The following is a 17,810-nucleotide window of genomic DNA, read 5'->3' on the forward strand; positions in this document are numbered from 1 at the left end:
CTTTGTGTGCAGATTTAAACTTTGATTATTAAAAGCATATTAAAAAGATTAACTGTTACTATAATGTTGAAATAGAATTATTAAAAGTTAAAGAAACTTGTAGCCTTACAGAAGCTGTAGGATATTAGTCCTATCATCCCTAATTGGCAAGACCAATAACATTGTGAGGATCAAGCTTACTTATCAGTACTGAAAAGAATCCAGTCTTTTGGAATCATTTTCCCCTGCTGTAGGAGATAAAGACAAGCAGCATCTGGAAAGTACCCAACTAGTCTGTATTATCTCTAAGATATTAATATTCTGAGTGCCAGCTATTAATGCTTACTAAAAGACTATTCCAGATTCACCTACTGTCTATAATAAGTTTTTATTTTGTTCCTGCACTTCATATATATTATATGGATATTTATGTAGTTGGATAAAAATCATAATAATATATTATTGTCTTTTTTTATGGTCTGTTCTTATTTTATATCATCCAAAGTCACATACAGTACATGAGATAAGTAGCTATATGAAGGGAATGAATGAATGGATGGATGGATGGATGGATGGATGGATGGATGGATGGATGGCATCCTAGATCAATGCTACCCAAAACAAGTAGAAAAGAAATAAGCACAATGGAAAGCAGCCTTCCCATTGCTGGTAGGAATTAAGATCTGACATATGAAACTCACTAAATTTGCAGAAAGGTAGCGTAGGAAATTAAAATGACTTTGACCACTAAGGTACTGTTTAAGGTACTTTCAGGTTGAAAGGATTAGCTAGTGACATCTGTTGCCCAAGGGACACCATGATGGCTTCTTTCATGACCCTGTCAAGGAACTGGAGCAAATGACAGGAGCTCACCCCACTATGTAGCAGCACTCAGGTTTCAAACATGGGTTTCCTAACATCCAATCTAGTGTCCTAACCACCTGAGCTACTGAGCTGCCAGGATGAAGATGGCTCCATTAAAAAAAAGAAAGCAATCTGGCCTCCTGTCATTTAGAGCTGTAAAGATGACAACCAAAAACTTGGTTGAATTGGACCTGGAAGTAGATGGGCACAAAAGAGGAATCATATGCCCAAGATCTCCAGGCAGCTGCACTTTGTACCAGCTGAAGTTTCTGCAGTCCCATGTAGAGAGCATTGCAAAAGTCCAAATAGGAGATGACTAGGTCATGAGTGACCAAGCAGAGAGCCTCCCTATCTAGGATTCACTCCAGGATTCTGGAGGCTCTGCTACTTTGTTAAATAATCTGATATAGAAAATTAATACAGGAAATATATGTTTAGTAAAATAATTTAAATAACAAAGATGCTGATATCCTCTAATCCCTACTTGATTTCTTCTTCTTTATTTTATTTTATTTTATCTTATCTTGATCCTCTACATCTCTGTCTCCGTCTCTTTTTCTTTGGCAGTGTGATGGAATTCAGATAGATCTGAATAATATTTCTCTGGAAGGAATTGCTATTTTGAACATTCCAAGCATGCATGGAGGATCAAATCTTTGGGGTGAGACCAAGAAAAGGCGAAGCCATCGTCGATTTGAAAAAAATAGGCCAGATAAAAGGATCACTGTTACAGATGCTAAGGAATTGAAGTTTGCATGCCAAGGTGAGTTTCCAATTTTAAATTAATAGTTGGTTCTGGGTCAAACTTTCAGATTTTAAAATAACAGAAAATAATAGATCAAGCATTAAAAATAACAGAAGATTGTTTAACATATAAGGGATTTTCTGATGGAGGGGATTTATAGAAAAGCTCTAACTAGGGCAGGTGAAAAGTTTATGTCTATCAGCTTTTTAAACAGTATGCTTCCTGTTTGGGCTCAGATTTTGTGACTTCTTGACAGTTTCCCAAAAGGATTTTTATTTCCAAATTAAATATACTTTCTTGGCTGATATAAAAATACATTTTACTAGAAATGTGTGTACAATTTGTACTATGACAGGATTTGCTGCATTTTGCAAATGACAAAGTTTATTCTCCACCTTGTCTTGAGAACTTTTGTCCATACACACAGTATATACATACATGCATGCATGCATGCATGCATGCATACATACATACATACATACACTTGTTAATCTCTGACTAATTTAATAAATATCAGTTGCTTTTATTTTCTGGTTGAGACAATGTTCACTAGCTTGGACAAAGTCTCCAGAATTGCTAGTTCATATAAGAGTTTTTTGCATGCAAGTTTCTATTCTTCTTAATATTTTAATTATCTTAATAGGCCTTGGAATTAATTTGCAAACAAGTTATTTCCATCAATGCCAAAATGTCAGTAGAAGCTTAGCCTTGTTATCCATCTTTTCTTTTAATCCTAATGTAGTTTTGCCAGCCAAATAGATGTTTTGCTTTATAAACAACTATTTAAATCTTTTTCGTGACCTATCTATGCAGGGGACTTTGTAAAACGAAAAGTCTGGCATTGATTAACAGAGTTGTGGCAATATGAAAGAAAGTTCCCAGGCATTCTAACTAACGAATTGAAATGTCAGCAGTACAATGTTAGCAAACAGTTCTGTTTTTATAAAAGAAGTGCAAAAGCAGTTTTGACTAAGATTAACATGTCATGCAAAAATTTATTTTATTGTTGGATGGGCAGTCTGTCCTTGCACCACTGCAGATGTGGTAAGGATTAAGATTATCTGTATAGGCAAATAGAAGGATTGAGTCACGGAAAACCAATTTGCAGGAGATCCCAGAGAAATATAGAATAAAGAACTCAAAAGTAGATTACAGAATAGGCATTTAACTAAGTGTAGGAGCCTGGTGGATATTTACAGGATAGAGACACAGACCTGAGCAAATAATAAGAGGAGAAAGAAATCCAGCGTGTCCAATGGAAATCATGTCAATTACAGTTGAAAACATTGAATATGTTGGTCTTCTTGTTCCCCAAAGGTAAAAGCATATTTATGAAAAGTAGAACAGACAAACAGATAGTGAGGGAAAGGTTTGGGCCTAGACCATGAATAAAAGGAATGAATATCAACTTCAGAAGTGGTACACTACAGGTCAGAAGTTATAGCATTTCCCCAGTCTGAGATAGAAAACAAAATGTAATTGATATTGTTTCCCATGAGTAAAGCAAAGGAGATGATGTAGAAGGAATTCTCCTTTTTCTCAATATTTACCCTTTGGCTCTGCAAACTATCTGACTGTTTTTCTTCCGGCAAGGCCTAGAAACAAGATGCTGCAGTGGAGAAAAACAGAAGAAAAGCCTAACCTAAACTCTTTTAAGAAAATGCCTTTGTTTTAGTCATGGATGTTTTGGGTAATAAAGTTTCCTGATCATCTCAAAATATAGACTTTCAGTCTGGTATTTCTACATCATTAAGAATGTTATAGAAGAAAATCTATTTCAGCTTTATCATATAATGTCAGGTACTTGTATATAAGGAAGGACAACAGAGGAAACATGCTATTGGTTATTATTTAATCAATTATTACCTTGAAAATATTCAGCCATTCACCTGATCATATATACACCATATTTTGCCATCTATCCAGAAAACATTGGATGGCAGTGAATTAAAATATGCTTAATTCTATTTGTTTTTCTATGATTGTCTATATTTATTCCAGTTTGAGTACTGAGTAAAAATACATATTCTCAGACTGACATATATAATTCTGTTATCTTTCTTTTCCTCATATTCTACACTAGAAAATATATAACATTCAAATATAAAAATTGATTCATTAATTTAAAAACAATTCTTATCTATTTGAAACATTAGGATAAAGTAGAACAACAGTTGAAAAGTAATAAGTACAGCAAATAAAACTGTAAAAAAAAACCTTTCACTTTTTTATTTATTTTGCATTTCTTTTAAATGCAAGCTATAGAAAATTGTATTATCTGACATTCACTGTCTTTCCATGCCTGACCTTATTATATTGCAAACTGAAACAGTTGCTATAGATAGGTAGCAGTTTTTAAAAGGAGCACCATTTTCATGTCTTCTGTATCAATTTTTCTCTCCTTTTTCTCTCTGTTTTTAAAATGTTAGCTGCAGTCAGAAGTTGTCCTCTCATTTTCATATTATGCATAGTAAGGTCTAAAGCTAGCAATGTGAACATATCACTGTTATGTTCCTGGCACATACATCTGCAAATTAAATTATCCCTAAGATCAGCTTTACTGTCTCAATGCTTGTGTCTCAATGCTTTAACCTAAATTTCTAGTATAAGAACCTAAAGCAGTGTCATCTTTGTGACCTTAGAGTTGATAAGAATTTGTTTTCTAAAGAAGCAGCATGCTGCCAAACACTTATTCAGAGACCTCAGAGCAGTTGCCAGTTAGATTGGCTCTAACCACTGCCATACCCTTTTAGTAAAACTACTGACATTCTACTTTTGTCTTCAACCAGATGTCATCCATTATTGAGAACATTCTCTCTGCAGGTGCATTGGATTCATTGCATGCCAAAACAAATTCAGTTAGCAACATAAGATTTTTATTATGCACTTTTTAAAAAGATTACTAACAGCTAGTCTCACTTTCATTAAAAATACTGCATATAAAAGAGAGAACTGAATAAAATAGTGTTCAAAATGTTTATAAGATGTCAGAAAACCTTTTCTTTACCATAATTCCAAATGGAAGTGTCTACAGATATGCTTAATCGATATTGAGAAAAATATGGATAGGATTTTTGTTATTTTTCAGTATTGAGGTAGATTCTAAGACTGGCGGAATGCTGTGTGTGTGTGTGTGTGTGTGTGTGTGTGTTCGTATGTATAGTATGTGTTTTTGCAGATTGAGTAACATTTCCACTCTTCATTGGAATAATCTCAATTAAATAAGGTCACCTACTTTACTGGAGCAACAAGATTTTTAGCCTCTGCACTGTATCTTTTGTCATGATTTTTATTTTGTCCATAGGAGAAAAGTTTTAGTTTTGGTCATCTTAAATTGTTTTATCAGCCATGACATACAGTGTTTTAACAGTGTTTTCAGTTAATTTAGAGGGATATGCATACAATAAAGAGCTTTAATGAAGAATTGACCACACTGACTTGGATGATAGAAGATTTTCACTTATATCAAAATAATTTGAATATTAATTAATAGAAATCTTTTTTGATTAAGAGCCATATTATTGTATGTTAGTTAAGAAGAAGAAGTAAGTGAACTTGAGATCCTTTGCATATAAAACATACTGAAATACTCTAAAGATCCCAACAGCTTTGGAAGTATATGACAGGGCACATAGCTCAGAGGTTCCCAGCCTTAAAAATCAAGGATGATGCGAACCCACCGTATAGATTCTCTATACTGACCTGAGAGTCATTCTTGTTTGCTGATTCTTAAGTCCTGTATATAAATGTCATATTAAGCCAATAAGGATGTTTTTATGTCAGCCAGATTTCTTTACATCTGTTCTCTAAAAATTTGTCCATTTTAGAATATTTGCCATCCCTTTTGAAACAGATTAATATATATATATATATATATATATATATATATATATATATATATATATATATCTCAAAAATATACATATATTTTAATAATACCACGTTATTACATATGGCTGGAAATTATTAGAAATTATCACTAGGACTTCAATGTTTTTGTGAATTCAAGAAGTACCAAAGAGAATAAAAAGTCTGTGACTGTGTTCAAGGAAATCAGAAGCTAAATAGGATATTAAGAAATTACATTAGATATTATAACTGGAGCTAATAACAAAATAATTGTAGTCAGCAGTTTAAAAATATGGTCACTTTGAAATAATAAAACTTCAATGTTATTCTGAAGTAGTCATACTTTGCAAAGAAAAAGCTATCTTCAGTAATAAATTTTGTTTCCATTAGAGAACCAAAATTACTTCAAATAAAGATACTGATTAAACCTGACCCTTAAGAAGCTCTTTTTGATTGATCTACAAATTCAGCCAATTAAAACTTAACATCCCACCTGCTAAAGCTTAGCTTTATACAGGTACAGTAAGAAATATCTTACTGCATATATTCATTTATTTCTACATTACTTTTCTGCTTTGTAGGCTTTGTTATTTACAGGTTATTATCTACAAGAGTTTTAACAATTGTGGTAAAATGGGCAGCCAATAAATTTTACAAGTAAACAAAGAATAATTTTAACAACAACAAAACATGTTACAATGTTAACAACAAAATAGAGGAAATTACCAGTCTTTTAACACTTCATGAAATACTTTTTAATAAAAAATAAACTTGGTTTTAATAAACACATAAACTTGGTGAATTCTTAGTATTCAAGTATAAGTTCCAGCATTTTATGTCTTTACTTTTTTTTTGACAACTGTATAACAATGCCATTTTCCATGCTGTTCATGCTAACTAAATAGGATCTTTCTTTTTCAATTATCTAGACATATTTTTTGTCAATTATCCAGCAGCTCACATGATCAAAACCTGCCATTAACTGGATGGTTCTGTCAGTTTCATATAATGATGGAATATATATTTAAAAGACATTCATGTCTCTACAGAAATCAAACACCTGGTCCCAGACCAAGAGAGATGTGATACATGTGCTATTAAAAATACCTAGTTACTGAATTCAGCATTTTTAAATTCTATGGTCACCATGTCACCTTTTCTTTTGACTTGCTTCTTTTAAAAACTCCTATTATCTTTTGTTTTAGTGGAATCCATTTATTTCCTGCTTTTTCCATGTGCCAGTATGCTAAGTGAAAGCTTTTTACCTGCTCTGCTATGAACTTACACTAGAGCTAACATTGCTGCTCTTTTAAAAAAAAAGAAAAAGAAAAATGAGAGATTTTGAAAAGACATGAGCTTTTCTACAGCTCAGCTCAGCACAGAACTTTATTAGGGTCAAGTGTACACTTCATGAATTAACACATAGAAAGTAAAACTAAAGCTATTTTAAATCAGCCATGGGAGAGATTTTGCAAGACCTACAATAAAAATGCACCCATTAAGGTGAAATGTGAAAAACTGCTTCCATCAAGTTTAATATCAAGTTACCGAACAACAGCAACTTTTAAATGGGTATATAGATTGTAGTGAAAATGTTTTAATCTAATGGTTAAATCATAGCAAAAACTTAACCAAGAACTCAGTAATAGCAGCAGTTCAGAGACAATAGTTCAGTTTTAATTTAATAGATAAAAGATCCAACTTATGTAAGATTTCCATACAATACAAAATGTAACACTCAGTATCACCACTGAACATCAATACAAGTGATGTATTCATTCATTCATTCATTTCCCACTTTTATTATTTTTATAAATAGCTCAAAGTGGCAAGTATATCCAACTCACATTCCTCTTTCTATTTTCCCCACAACAACCCTTTGAAGTGAGTTCGGCTGAAAGAAAGTGATTGCCCTTAGTTCACCCAGCAGGCTTTCATGGCTAAGGCATGACTAGAACTCACAATCTCTAGCTTTGTAGCTTGGTGCCTTAACCATTAGACTCTCTCTCTGTGTCTCCCTCCCTCCCCACCCCCTCTCTTTCCAGGCAAATAGCAAATCATTTTCCCTTTGACCTATTCCTTCGCAGTACTAGATAGGCAGTATCCTTAAATGATGATAATTGTATGGAGATCTACATTTATAATTTTGTGCAGATCTGTAACAGAGTTGTTTTTTCTTGTGAATGCTATCTTTCCTTGTGCACTATTATTTTATGTTTTATTGTCATGAGGTATTCTTTATTGGTTACTACTAGCATGGAGCAAAATTTGCTTGGAAATGTAGATCTTATTTCCATGGAGTCCAGATGATTCTTCAAAATTCTATGATAAACCTTTAAAAGTTTTGATTTGAATATGTTGTCCACTCTAAACAGCAATGATAATCTAATGATGAAATTTATCTCTTTAATCAATGTTCTACTTCTAGATTCTATTTAAAATAGCCATCATTCATGGGATTCAAAACAGATAGAATGTTATCCTTGTTAAGCGAACCTACCTCAATCAGCATCCCTATAAAGATTGTAAAAGGATGCTTCAAGGATTGGCAATAAACAAGATTCCACTCTCTCCCAAGTGCTTTAACAACAGACATTGAACTATAGGCATTATGCTTGTGACCTAGTTAGTTGGAAATAATTGGTACGGAAACAGTTGGTACTCACCTTCAAATAAAACTATGGAACTCTTTCACCCTTTCAGTCTCACTGTGTAAATGTGAAAGTACCATAAATCCTGTTGACAGTTATTGCCATATACAGTATACTGGCACACAGTCAACAGTGTTTGAAAAGTGTTGTGCAGCAAAGCTAGTGCCCATTACCTGTCTCCCTATATTTTTCTCACAATTTATTTTCACCCCAGCTGGCAGCAACTCACGATGTCATTAATTTGTGCTTTCAGATGCAGCCTGTTTATAGTACAGTTATATAAACAATAGAGGAGTTTACAAGCCGCACATTTTATTTTTTAAAAAAGGAGATCATGTAAAGAAGATGGAAGCAAAGCAAACGGGTTAAGGGGTGATCCAAAATTCCCTGGTAAATTTTTGATTCAGAAAATGTCAATTATTGTTCTTGCAAAAAAGTTGGCTCATCAAAATTTTTTAATGGGAAGTGTAACCAAACAGGAGAGATTTCTTATGAGGTGGTGCTCATTCATTTCTTTTATAAATTAAAAACATTATTTGGGCTATTCATCATTCAGATTTATTGATTTGATCTTGTTTATTTCATTTTTCATTGTGAAGCTCACCGGATAACATAAACAGTACAACAAAACAATAAAACCAATAAGAAATCAATAAAATCACTTGAAAGCAAGAATAACCATAACCATCCTTTAAAAGCCAAGACGTTGCTCTGAAAAGACATTAACATAAAAGAAACATAGTAATGTTTTATAGTAATTCAGTTTTATTAAACAATCCTAGATCTGGATTATAATTTTTTTTTTAGAAAAATAGAAATATGGCTTTCCTAAAATTTGCCTATGATTTTAACTATTTCCTGGATTAGTTGTTTCATAACAATTGTTTCATAACAGATAGCAATAATAGCAAATGACATGTAAAACATATTGGCTACATAAATTGAAAAAAAAATCTTCGTCCCAAATTAATCATTTTAATTAATGATAATATTTTATAATTAATGATAGTTATTTATAATGTTAATACATTTATAATTATATATATAAATAAATGTAAAATTAATTTATGAAGTTAGTAAATATGTTTATTGTTATTTCAATCTTTTATTAACCATGTAGAATATTATGATTTGGTAGGAGTATGTTTTTCCCCAGCAGCATGTCAGAACACTGGATTATGTTGCCATTTTCTTCTCTGTGAACCGTCTTTTCTATGACCTTCATGGATCATAGGGTGCATTCCCAACAATGTGGCTCCCAGCATCATTGGGATTCAAAAGTCTAAAAGATAATAATGCCTGAAGAGGTTTTGACTACTACAAGCAGGTAATTTAATACAAAGATTAACTTCTGCAATCAATGGCAGCCTCCAGGACACAAAAAAATAACAACAAATAAAACTCTATTTTGTAAATTGTACAAAAGATATAGAGACACTTTTGTGTTCCCTAATGATATTAAAGGTTTTCTTTTATTACATGCATATAATTTGAAGATTATACATATTAAAATGTCAATTTTAATTAAACATATTTAATATATTTGGTAAGTCTGGTTATTCCTAAAAGCAGGGAAACTGTCAATTATATATAATGCTATTGAAATCAGATCTAAAACATACCTTTATTATCATAATTAATTGAAATATACTATGCTATAGAATAGTGTACTAATATACTATACTGATTTCCTAAATATACTAAATAACACTATAAACTACCTTTATAGTAGTAAGTAAAAATCATAGTTTCTGTGTTTTATTCAATGAAGAACATGAGGCTATTTCTCACATACATTTCAGAAAACCATCCAGGTGTCCAGGGCAGGGTTAAATGGATAATATAGTGCTAGACTCTCTTGAGAGCATGTGTCTGCAGTTAAACAAATTGAATAGCGATGACAGATTTTGCTGCCTCCTCATATAAAGGTCAGCAGGAGAAACCATCTATTTGGAATTACAAGATATAACTCAGAATCTTAGCCAAATCCAAATTCAAACATCTTATCACACTAAAGTCAATTCTTTTAATGTAAGCTTTAAAAAAAAAAACAATTACTCACTACCTTGAAAGATCCCTAATGCAGAAAAACCTCCATAGTATCCAATTCTTTAGTAGATCCACTTGCTGCCTAAGCTCTAAAATGTTATCAGTATAAGTATTTCTAAAATATATAAGATCATTTAAAGTAAATAATTATATGATAACAACAATTTGGCTTCCTGAATGCTTTTGGGTGTATCCCAAATTTACTTTAACTCTAATGTATCACATGCTGTTTTATAGAAATTTTCTGTTTTTACACAATGGCATTGTACACTTTTCAGTATCTGTTGGCTATGCTGCACACATGAAAGAAACAAATGAAAACATGGAGCTGTGTTGAAGCAGATCCAGTATACCAAGTACAATGGGAATATCTATGGAGATCTAAAAGTAGTGGCTCTGTTGTTGGAATGCAGCTCAGATATTTAAATACTGTTTGTTACATATGTGAAAGGGATTGTATGCACGAGAGTCGAATTACATTTTAAAAAATGGCCATTCTGAAAGAAATTAGTTCCAGAATAGAAAAAGTGGCACTTGAACTACTTATTTACCCAAGAAAGATATTTTTGCTTCCGCTTTGTTCTGAATTGAGAACGGCGGATAAGAGACCAAGATAAGCAACACGGTTTATTCCAGCAACAACACAAGGGTTAAAAATATGTAACCTGACATCGGTTGCGCACAGCTGCTATTTATATTGCAGCTATAGAAAAAGTGGCACTTGAACTACTTATTTACCCAAGAAAGATATTTTTGCTTCCGCTTTGTTCTGAATTGAGAACGGCGGATAAGAGACCAAGATAAGCAACACGGTTTATTCCAGCAACAACACAAGGGTTAAAAATATGTAACCTGACATCGGTTGCGCACAGCTGCTATTTATATTGCAGCTGGGCTCGCGTGGCCAATAAAACACTTTAAAACATTCACACCTCTCGCCGACCGAGCTATCAGCTCAGCCGATCAGGAAAGCCTTCCGTTGCTGGGTGACCGCTCATCAGATTGTAACACTCCTCCCCCTTTAGATAGTACAATAATCGTCCAGATAACCCGGGCACCTACATGTACGCCTGGACTGGCGCAAATTGTCGTCCAAGTGATCAAGGGGTGACGCCGTCTCCGGTACTTCCTGAGATGTCATAGACGGAGGTAGCTGGTCAGAAGACGGTGGAATATATGATGATCGTGCAAGAACATCTACAGGTACCTCTGGCAATGAAGGAGCTGTAATTACAACAGGTGAACATGAAGACCCCAATGACAGAGCCTCTAAAGTACTATCATCCACCGGATCAGCTGTCGGAATTGCACCAAACATATCTGGTTCCTCGTTACCCCAGGTCCAAGCTGTAATACGACTCCTTAGCTAGTCTATATGGCGCCGCCAGGTCCGGCCATCCTCAAGTTCGACCCTGTAAGAACGGGATCCCGTGACTAAAATGATACGTCCAGGAAGCCACAAAGGATCACCCCCATAATTCCTGGCATAAACGCCATCACCAACCCCGAACACCCGGGGCCGGCTAGAGGAATCCACGGGTGCCTCAGGTGTATAGTCCGGATGTAGCCTATCTAACACAGTCCTTAGGCGCCGGCCCGTAAGAAGTTCGGCTGAGCTACGATTGGATACCGGGCACAGGGTCGAGTGCTGCACCAAAAGGTACCGCTCCACCTTCTCTTGCCAATCACCAGGGCCGAAACGGGCCAAGGCGTCCTTGGCCAAGCGGACGGCCCTCTCCACCCGGCCGTTACTGGACGGATGATAAGGCGTGATGAATACCCAACCCCATCAAAAACATCTGAAACGCTGCCGAAACAAATTGGGGTCCATTGTCCGAGACAATTACATCGGGAAGTCCATGTGTGGCAAATATGTTACGGAGAGCCTTACTCACAGCGTCCGATGTGGTTGATGCCATACGAACAACCTCCACCCATTTAGAATAAGCATCAACCACGATTAGAAAAGTCTGGCCCTGAACCGGCCCTGCTAGATCTATATGCAGCCTGGAACATGGATTCCTGGGTATCTTCCATTCCCTAGGTGTGGCAGCCGAGGGCCCTGGCCGGGATGACTGACAAACCTGACACCTTGCTACCCAATCTGTGATGGCCTGATCAAGCTTAGGCCACCAAACATAACTATGGCCTAAGGCCTTCATTCTCTCAATACCGGGATGGCTATCGTGCAGTCGTTTCAGAATAGTTGGCTGCAACACAGGAGGAACCACCAGTCGGCAGCCCCACAAAAGGCACCCCCGGGAAATAGAAAGCTCGTGTTGGCGGATGGAATATGGCTTAATCTCCGTGGGTAACGGCCCACGCGGCCATCCCCTATGCACCCAATCCATGACCTGTACAAGGGTAGGGTCCTTAGCAGAGTGTTTAGCTACATCCGCAGCCGTCACAAGGGAAGGAATATCGTCTATTAAAAGAACCAGCTGGTCCGGAACGGGATCCTCTACGGCCAAAGGAAGGGGGCAGCAGCTAAGTCCGTCCGCATTTCCCAAGGCGCTCCCGGGGTGATAAATTAACTGATAGTTATAGGCGGCCAAGAAAACAGACCACCGCGCCAAACACGGGGAGATAATCTGGGGAGTAGGCTTATCTCCAGCCAACAAACCCAAGAGTGGCTTGTGGTCTGTAACCAATTGAAAGAAACGGCCGTAAATATAATCATGGAACCGCTTTATGGCGGCCACGAGTGCCAATGCTTCTTTATCCAGTTGACTATAATTCCTCTCTGTCATCGACAGAGTTCTAGAATAATAGGCAACTGGAGCTTCGGACCCGTTGGGCAAAACATGATTCAGCACAGCGCTGATGCCATATGGGGAGGCATCGCAAACCATGGTGAGGGGTATATGGTCACTATACTGGACCAACACGGCATCAGAAGTAAGTAGATCTTTAACAGCCCTGAAAGCAGTAGCTTGGGCTTTCCCCCACTTCCAGGGGGCCGTTCTGTCCAATAGCCGATGGAGTGGTTCCACTACAGACGCCATATACGGCAAAAATATACTATAGAAATTAAGCAGGCCCAGAAAAGCCTGAAGCTCGGCCCTACATGATGGCGTTGGAGCATTGTTTATGGCATCGACCTTAGAAGGTGTAGGATGAATGCCAAACTTATCTACAAGGAACCCTAAAAATTCGACCTGGGGAACGCCAAACTTACACTTAGATTTTTAAAGTTTCAGGCCCTTTTGTTGAAATCTGCGTAGCACCTGGTGAACACGTTCGACGAGGTCGTGTTTGGTGGTAGCCGAGATCAAAACATCATCGAAGTAAGGAACGACACCATGGATTCCCTGGAGCAACCGCTCCATAAGACTCTGAAAAATGCCAGGAACTACGCAGACCCCAAATTGTAATCGGCGGCACTTAAAAGCGCCCCGATGCGTGACAATTGTTTGGGCGGCAGCTGTGGCATCATCAACAGGAAGCTGTTGATACGCCTGGGACATATCCAATTTAGCAAAAATAGACCCTTGACCCAAAGAATGTAAGAGGTGCTGAACTACCGGGACCGGATACGGGTGGGCCTGCAAGGCCCAATTAAGGGTACACTTAAAGTCCCCACAAATACGGATGGAACCATCTGCCTTAGTGGGATAACAATAGGGGTCTCCCATCGAGAATGATCCGTAGGCTCAAGTACACCCTGAGCCAGTAACTTATCTATCTCAACATCCACCTTAAGGCGAAGGGCAAAAGGGACCCTTCGGGGCTTAAGGCGTATAGGTGGCACCTGGGGATCTAGATTAAGAGATATGGGGGTACCCCTATATTTACCCAAGGTGCCGTCGAAAACCTCAGCGAACTCTGTCGTCAAGGTTTCGAAGTCATCACTAGACGTGGTATGGATGCCGGCAATGGAAAGCCCCAACGCCCCGAACCAGTCTAAACCCAAAAGGCTAGGGAGCCTGCCCTTGACTACCAAAAGTGGGAGGGGACCTGCAAACTCCCCCCACTCCACCATAAACTGGCTGCAACCCAAAATGGGAATGCCATTTCCCTGGTAGTCGTGAAGACGAGTAGAACAGGATTGCAAACGGTCACAAGCGAAGGACAGCACCAGCTCTTTAAGGGTCTGCCAGGTGATGATGGACTTAGATGAACCAGTATCCACTTCCATCCTGCACGGTTTTCCTTCGATACGAACAGTCAGAAAGATATTCTTGTGACCCGAGACAGCATGGCTGCCAGACGAGAGAAGATCACAGCGGGAAATAGCGAAACAAGAGTCCTGAGGACCGTTGAACCCTTCCCGGCCTAATTTAATGGAAGATGGTACACCCATGACGTCCGCGGAGGATCTCAAACGGCAAACCTTTGCCAGGTGACCTTTCTTTCCACAGTGGCGGCAAACGGTAAAAGGCACGAGGATGTGAATCCCCACAACCCAAACAAAACGCTGGAGCCTGTCTTTTGGAGGGTGGGCGTCGATTAAAGACCGACGCCTTGAGGCGGTCCACCTCCTCTTCACTATCAGCAACGGTATCAGAGCATTTGTAGGACGCCCCTAGCTGTATGGCTGCACAACGAGAGGCCAGTAGAACGTGCGGGAAGTTTCGAATTTCCGCCGCAGACCGGTCAGACATCTCAAATGCAGCCGCTTCCTCAACAGCAGTCTCCAAACTGATGACAGATTTGGCCAAAAGGCAGCGCTACAGCTGCAAATCGCGCACGCCGCAAACTAGTTGCTCGAGGAGGGAGTCATCAAGGTTTTCAAATTCACAATTTATCGCCTCAGTCCGAAGGGCGGCGAGATAGTCATTAATGGACTCCTCTTCCTTTTGCACCTGTTGTCGAAACATGAAACAGCGAAAAATGCGGAAAGGTGCAGGTGCATAATGGCCCTTCAATTTAGCCAGCAAAGTAGGCCAAGAAATGGACAGCTGTTGGGGCGCTACAACCGCCCGCGCCGTTGCAAAAATCTGCGGCTCACACACGTTGAGAAAATGAGCTCGTTTCCGGTCATTGGAAAAGTCAGTATAGTCATTTGCCTGCAAAAAACACTCGAAACGCTCAATATAAGCGTCCCAAGTTTCTGCGCTGGGCACAAAAGGCGCAAAGATAGCCAGATTACTCATTAGAAAAAAGTTGCAGGCCCACAAGGAACGAGAGAGAAGAGAAAAAAATGTTTGCCTCACGTAGCTACCTTCCGAAATGCCAACAACAGAACAATTCTTCTCTCGTTGCCGTACTCAGTGGGAATCATCCCACCTTCGTCGCCAGTGTTCTGAATTGAGAACAGCGGATAAGAGACCAAGATAAGCAACACGGTTTATTCCAGCAACAACACAAGGGTTAAAAATATGTAACCTGACATCGGTCGCGCGCAGCTGCTATTTATATTGCAGCTGGGCTCGCGCGGCCAATAAAACACTTTAAAACATTCACACCTCCTGCCAGCTGAGCTATCAGCTCAGCCGATCAGGAAAGCCTCCCATTGCTGGGCGACCGCTCATCAGATTGTAACATGCTTCATATCCCAAACTTGAACTGATGAACATTTTTGTGAAAGTGATGAAAAAGGAAGGTGAAGGTTTTCCTCTACCTCCAAGAATGCCATATTAGGGAAAGCATTTTTGTTGTTCTACAGAACAGATATGTCATCAAGTCGTTTGGTAATCTGTTAGTGTGGCCAAAGAAAATCACCCAGAAAGCATTCAAGGATGTTGTTGAGAATTTTCTCACACTACAGAGTGAGAAAGCTATATTCAGTGGGTGACAAATTTCTTAAGCATACAAAACCATGAAGTGCAACATGTCATTGAAGATTCATTTTCTGCATTCACATTTGGACATCTTTTCTGAAAATTTAGGTGCATTCATGGTGAAAGGTTTCACCAGGATATTGCTAGAATGGAAAAACAGAATCAGGACAACTAGAATCCCTAAATGCTGGTTGACTATGTCAAGCACTGCAACAAGATGCATCAGACATTGAGTACAAATGAAAATCATTAGCAAAACACTTTTGGCCCTGTCATAGTGTTTCAGAAACATTATGCAATTTAACATGTTATAGTCATTAAAAGTTAATTTTGTATTTCTCAAGATTCTTATGTGATACAGTCATTTTGAAATTTGTGTTCAATTTGAAGGGAATATAATCATGAAAAGTTTTTCAAGAAACAAAATTTTTGAAAAATGTGTAATCTAGTGTATTTTCACAGCAATAGTTTGGTCTTAGCATATTACATTTTGGCTGTTCAAAGTAGTTTAACAATTATAAATAATCCATAATTCCATCACCCTCCAGATATCTGTTCCATTATTACTGTTACTATAGCTTGCTTTCAGCAGTGGGTTTCAGCAGGTTCTGACCAGTTCTGGAGAACCGATAGTGGAAATTTTGAGTAGTTTGGAGGACCGGTAATAAAAATTCTGACTGGCCTCACCCCCATCTATTCTCTGCCTCGTGAGTCCCAGGAGTGATCAGGAGGAAATAGAGATTTTGCAGTATCCTTCCCCTGGAGTGGGGTGGGAATGGAGATTTTACAGTATCCTTTCCCTGCCACGCCCACCAAGCCATGTCACACCTACCAAGCCATGCCCACAGAACCAGTAGTAAAAAAAATTGAAACCCACCACTGGTGCTATTACTATTAAGATTTTCCCCTAAGTTTTAGTCAGATTCTGGTTTCTGAAACTTTTTTTTACAATCCTATAATCCCTTTATTCAGGATAGAATCAGGGTGACTGAATGGAGCTGAGCGTTTACTGGCCAGATTCCTTCCCTAATAGCTATGTGGAGTTTGCAGCAGATATTTTCTCTTTGCACTCTGAGAGGGAAACATCTGTTCTGCCCAAGATTGAACTCTCAAGCTTTCAAGTGCAAACAAGCGTTTTCACCTGTAGGCCACCACTTCTCCTTCTAAAACAAACCTATTTATTATTTCATATCCTACACTCTGGATATAATCTTGACCTCCATCTAGGTGGCATTGTTTTACTGAGGTTATTTTAAAAAGCTATCATATCCTAACTCAATTGTCTTTTTTCAAGGTTAAGCATATCCGCCCCTTTTGCTTACACTTCCTAAGGCTTAGTTTTAAGTCCCCAAACTTCTTTTTTGTTTCCAGTCTCTGAATTGTATCGGTTTCTTTGAGTCCTTCTTAAATTCAATGGCCAGAACTGGACAGAGTTTTTGAAGTGGAATTGAGCAAAGCAGACTAGAGTAGAACAATTACTTCCACTGATATAGAAGGAAATATAAACATCTCCTGCTAGGCAGGGAATATAAAACCTGAGAGGAGAAAAGAAAAAAAAGGGATTATCATGGTGTCTTAACAATGGAATAATTACTGCAAATCCCAATTGTTAATCATTAATATTTATTACTGATTTAATACCTGTTCAATAGCTTTATCACAGTGTACTATGTCACTGAAATAACTACAAAGAATGTTGAAGGTCCTATTAATTTGTCACCTGTCTTGTGCCATTGGCAATTGCTCAAGTGTCCCAACAACCATAGTAACCATTTAATTATTAACATATTTAAAACATTTTTAATTCACCTGGTAAAATAGCATCTATATTCACATTGCAAGGAAAATTTTGGTTTAAAATGTATTTAAAATATATACATTATTTATAGTTCTGTAAGATATACAGCACAATCCTATGTATATCTCCTTGGAAGTAAGAATTCATTGAAT

The 17,810-nt window shown here is 37.7% G+C and overlaps 1 protein-coding gene across 3 annotated transcripts in view; it reads left to right on the top strand.

Annotated features, from left to right (window-relative positions):
- Nucleotides 1-17,810, top strand: part of DGKB (diacylglycerol kinase beta) — a 296,607-nt gene that overhangs the window by 205,194 nt on the left and 73,603 nt on the right. For all 3 annotated transcript variants that reach the window (XM_060685674.2, XM_034402586.3, XM_034402587.3), the window contains one exon: nucleotides 1,411-1,606. In XM_060685674.2, coding sequence (XP_060541657.1) covers nucleotides 1,411-1,606 — 196 coding nt within the window. The remainder of the gene's footprint in view (nucleotides 1-1,410; nucleotides 1,607-17,810) is intronic.

Source organism: Pantherophis guttatus, chromosome 4 (assembly GCF_059756535.1).
Source record: "Pantherophis guttatus breed Tessera chromosome 4, ASM5975653v1, whole genome shotgun sequence".
NCBI lineage: Eukaryota > Metazoa > Chordata > Lepidosauria > Squamata > Colubridae > Pantherophis > Pantherophis guttatus.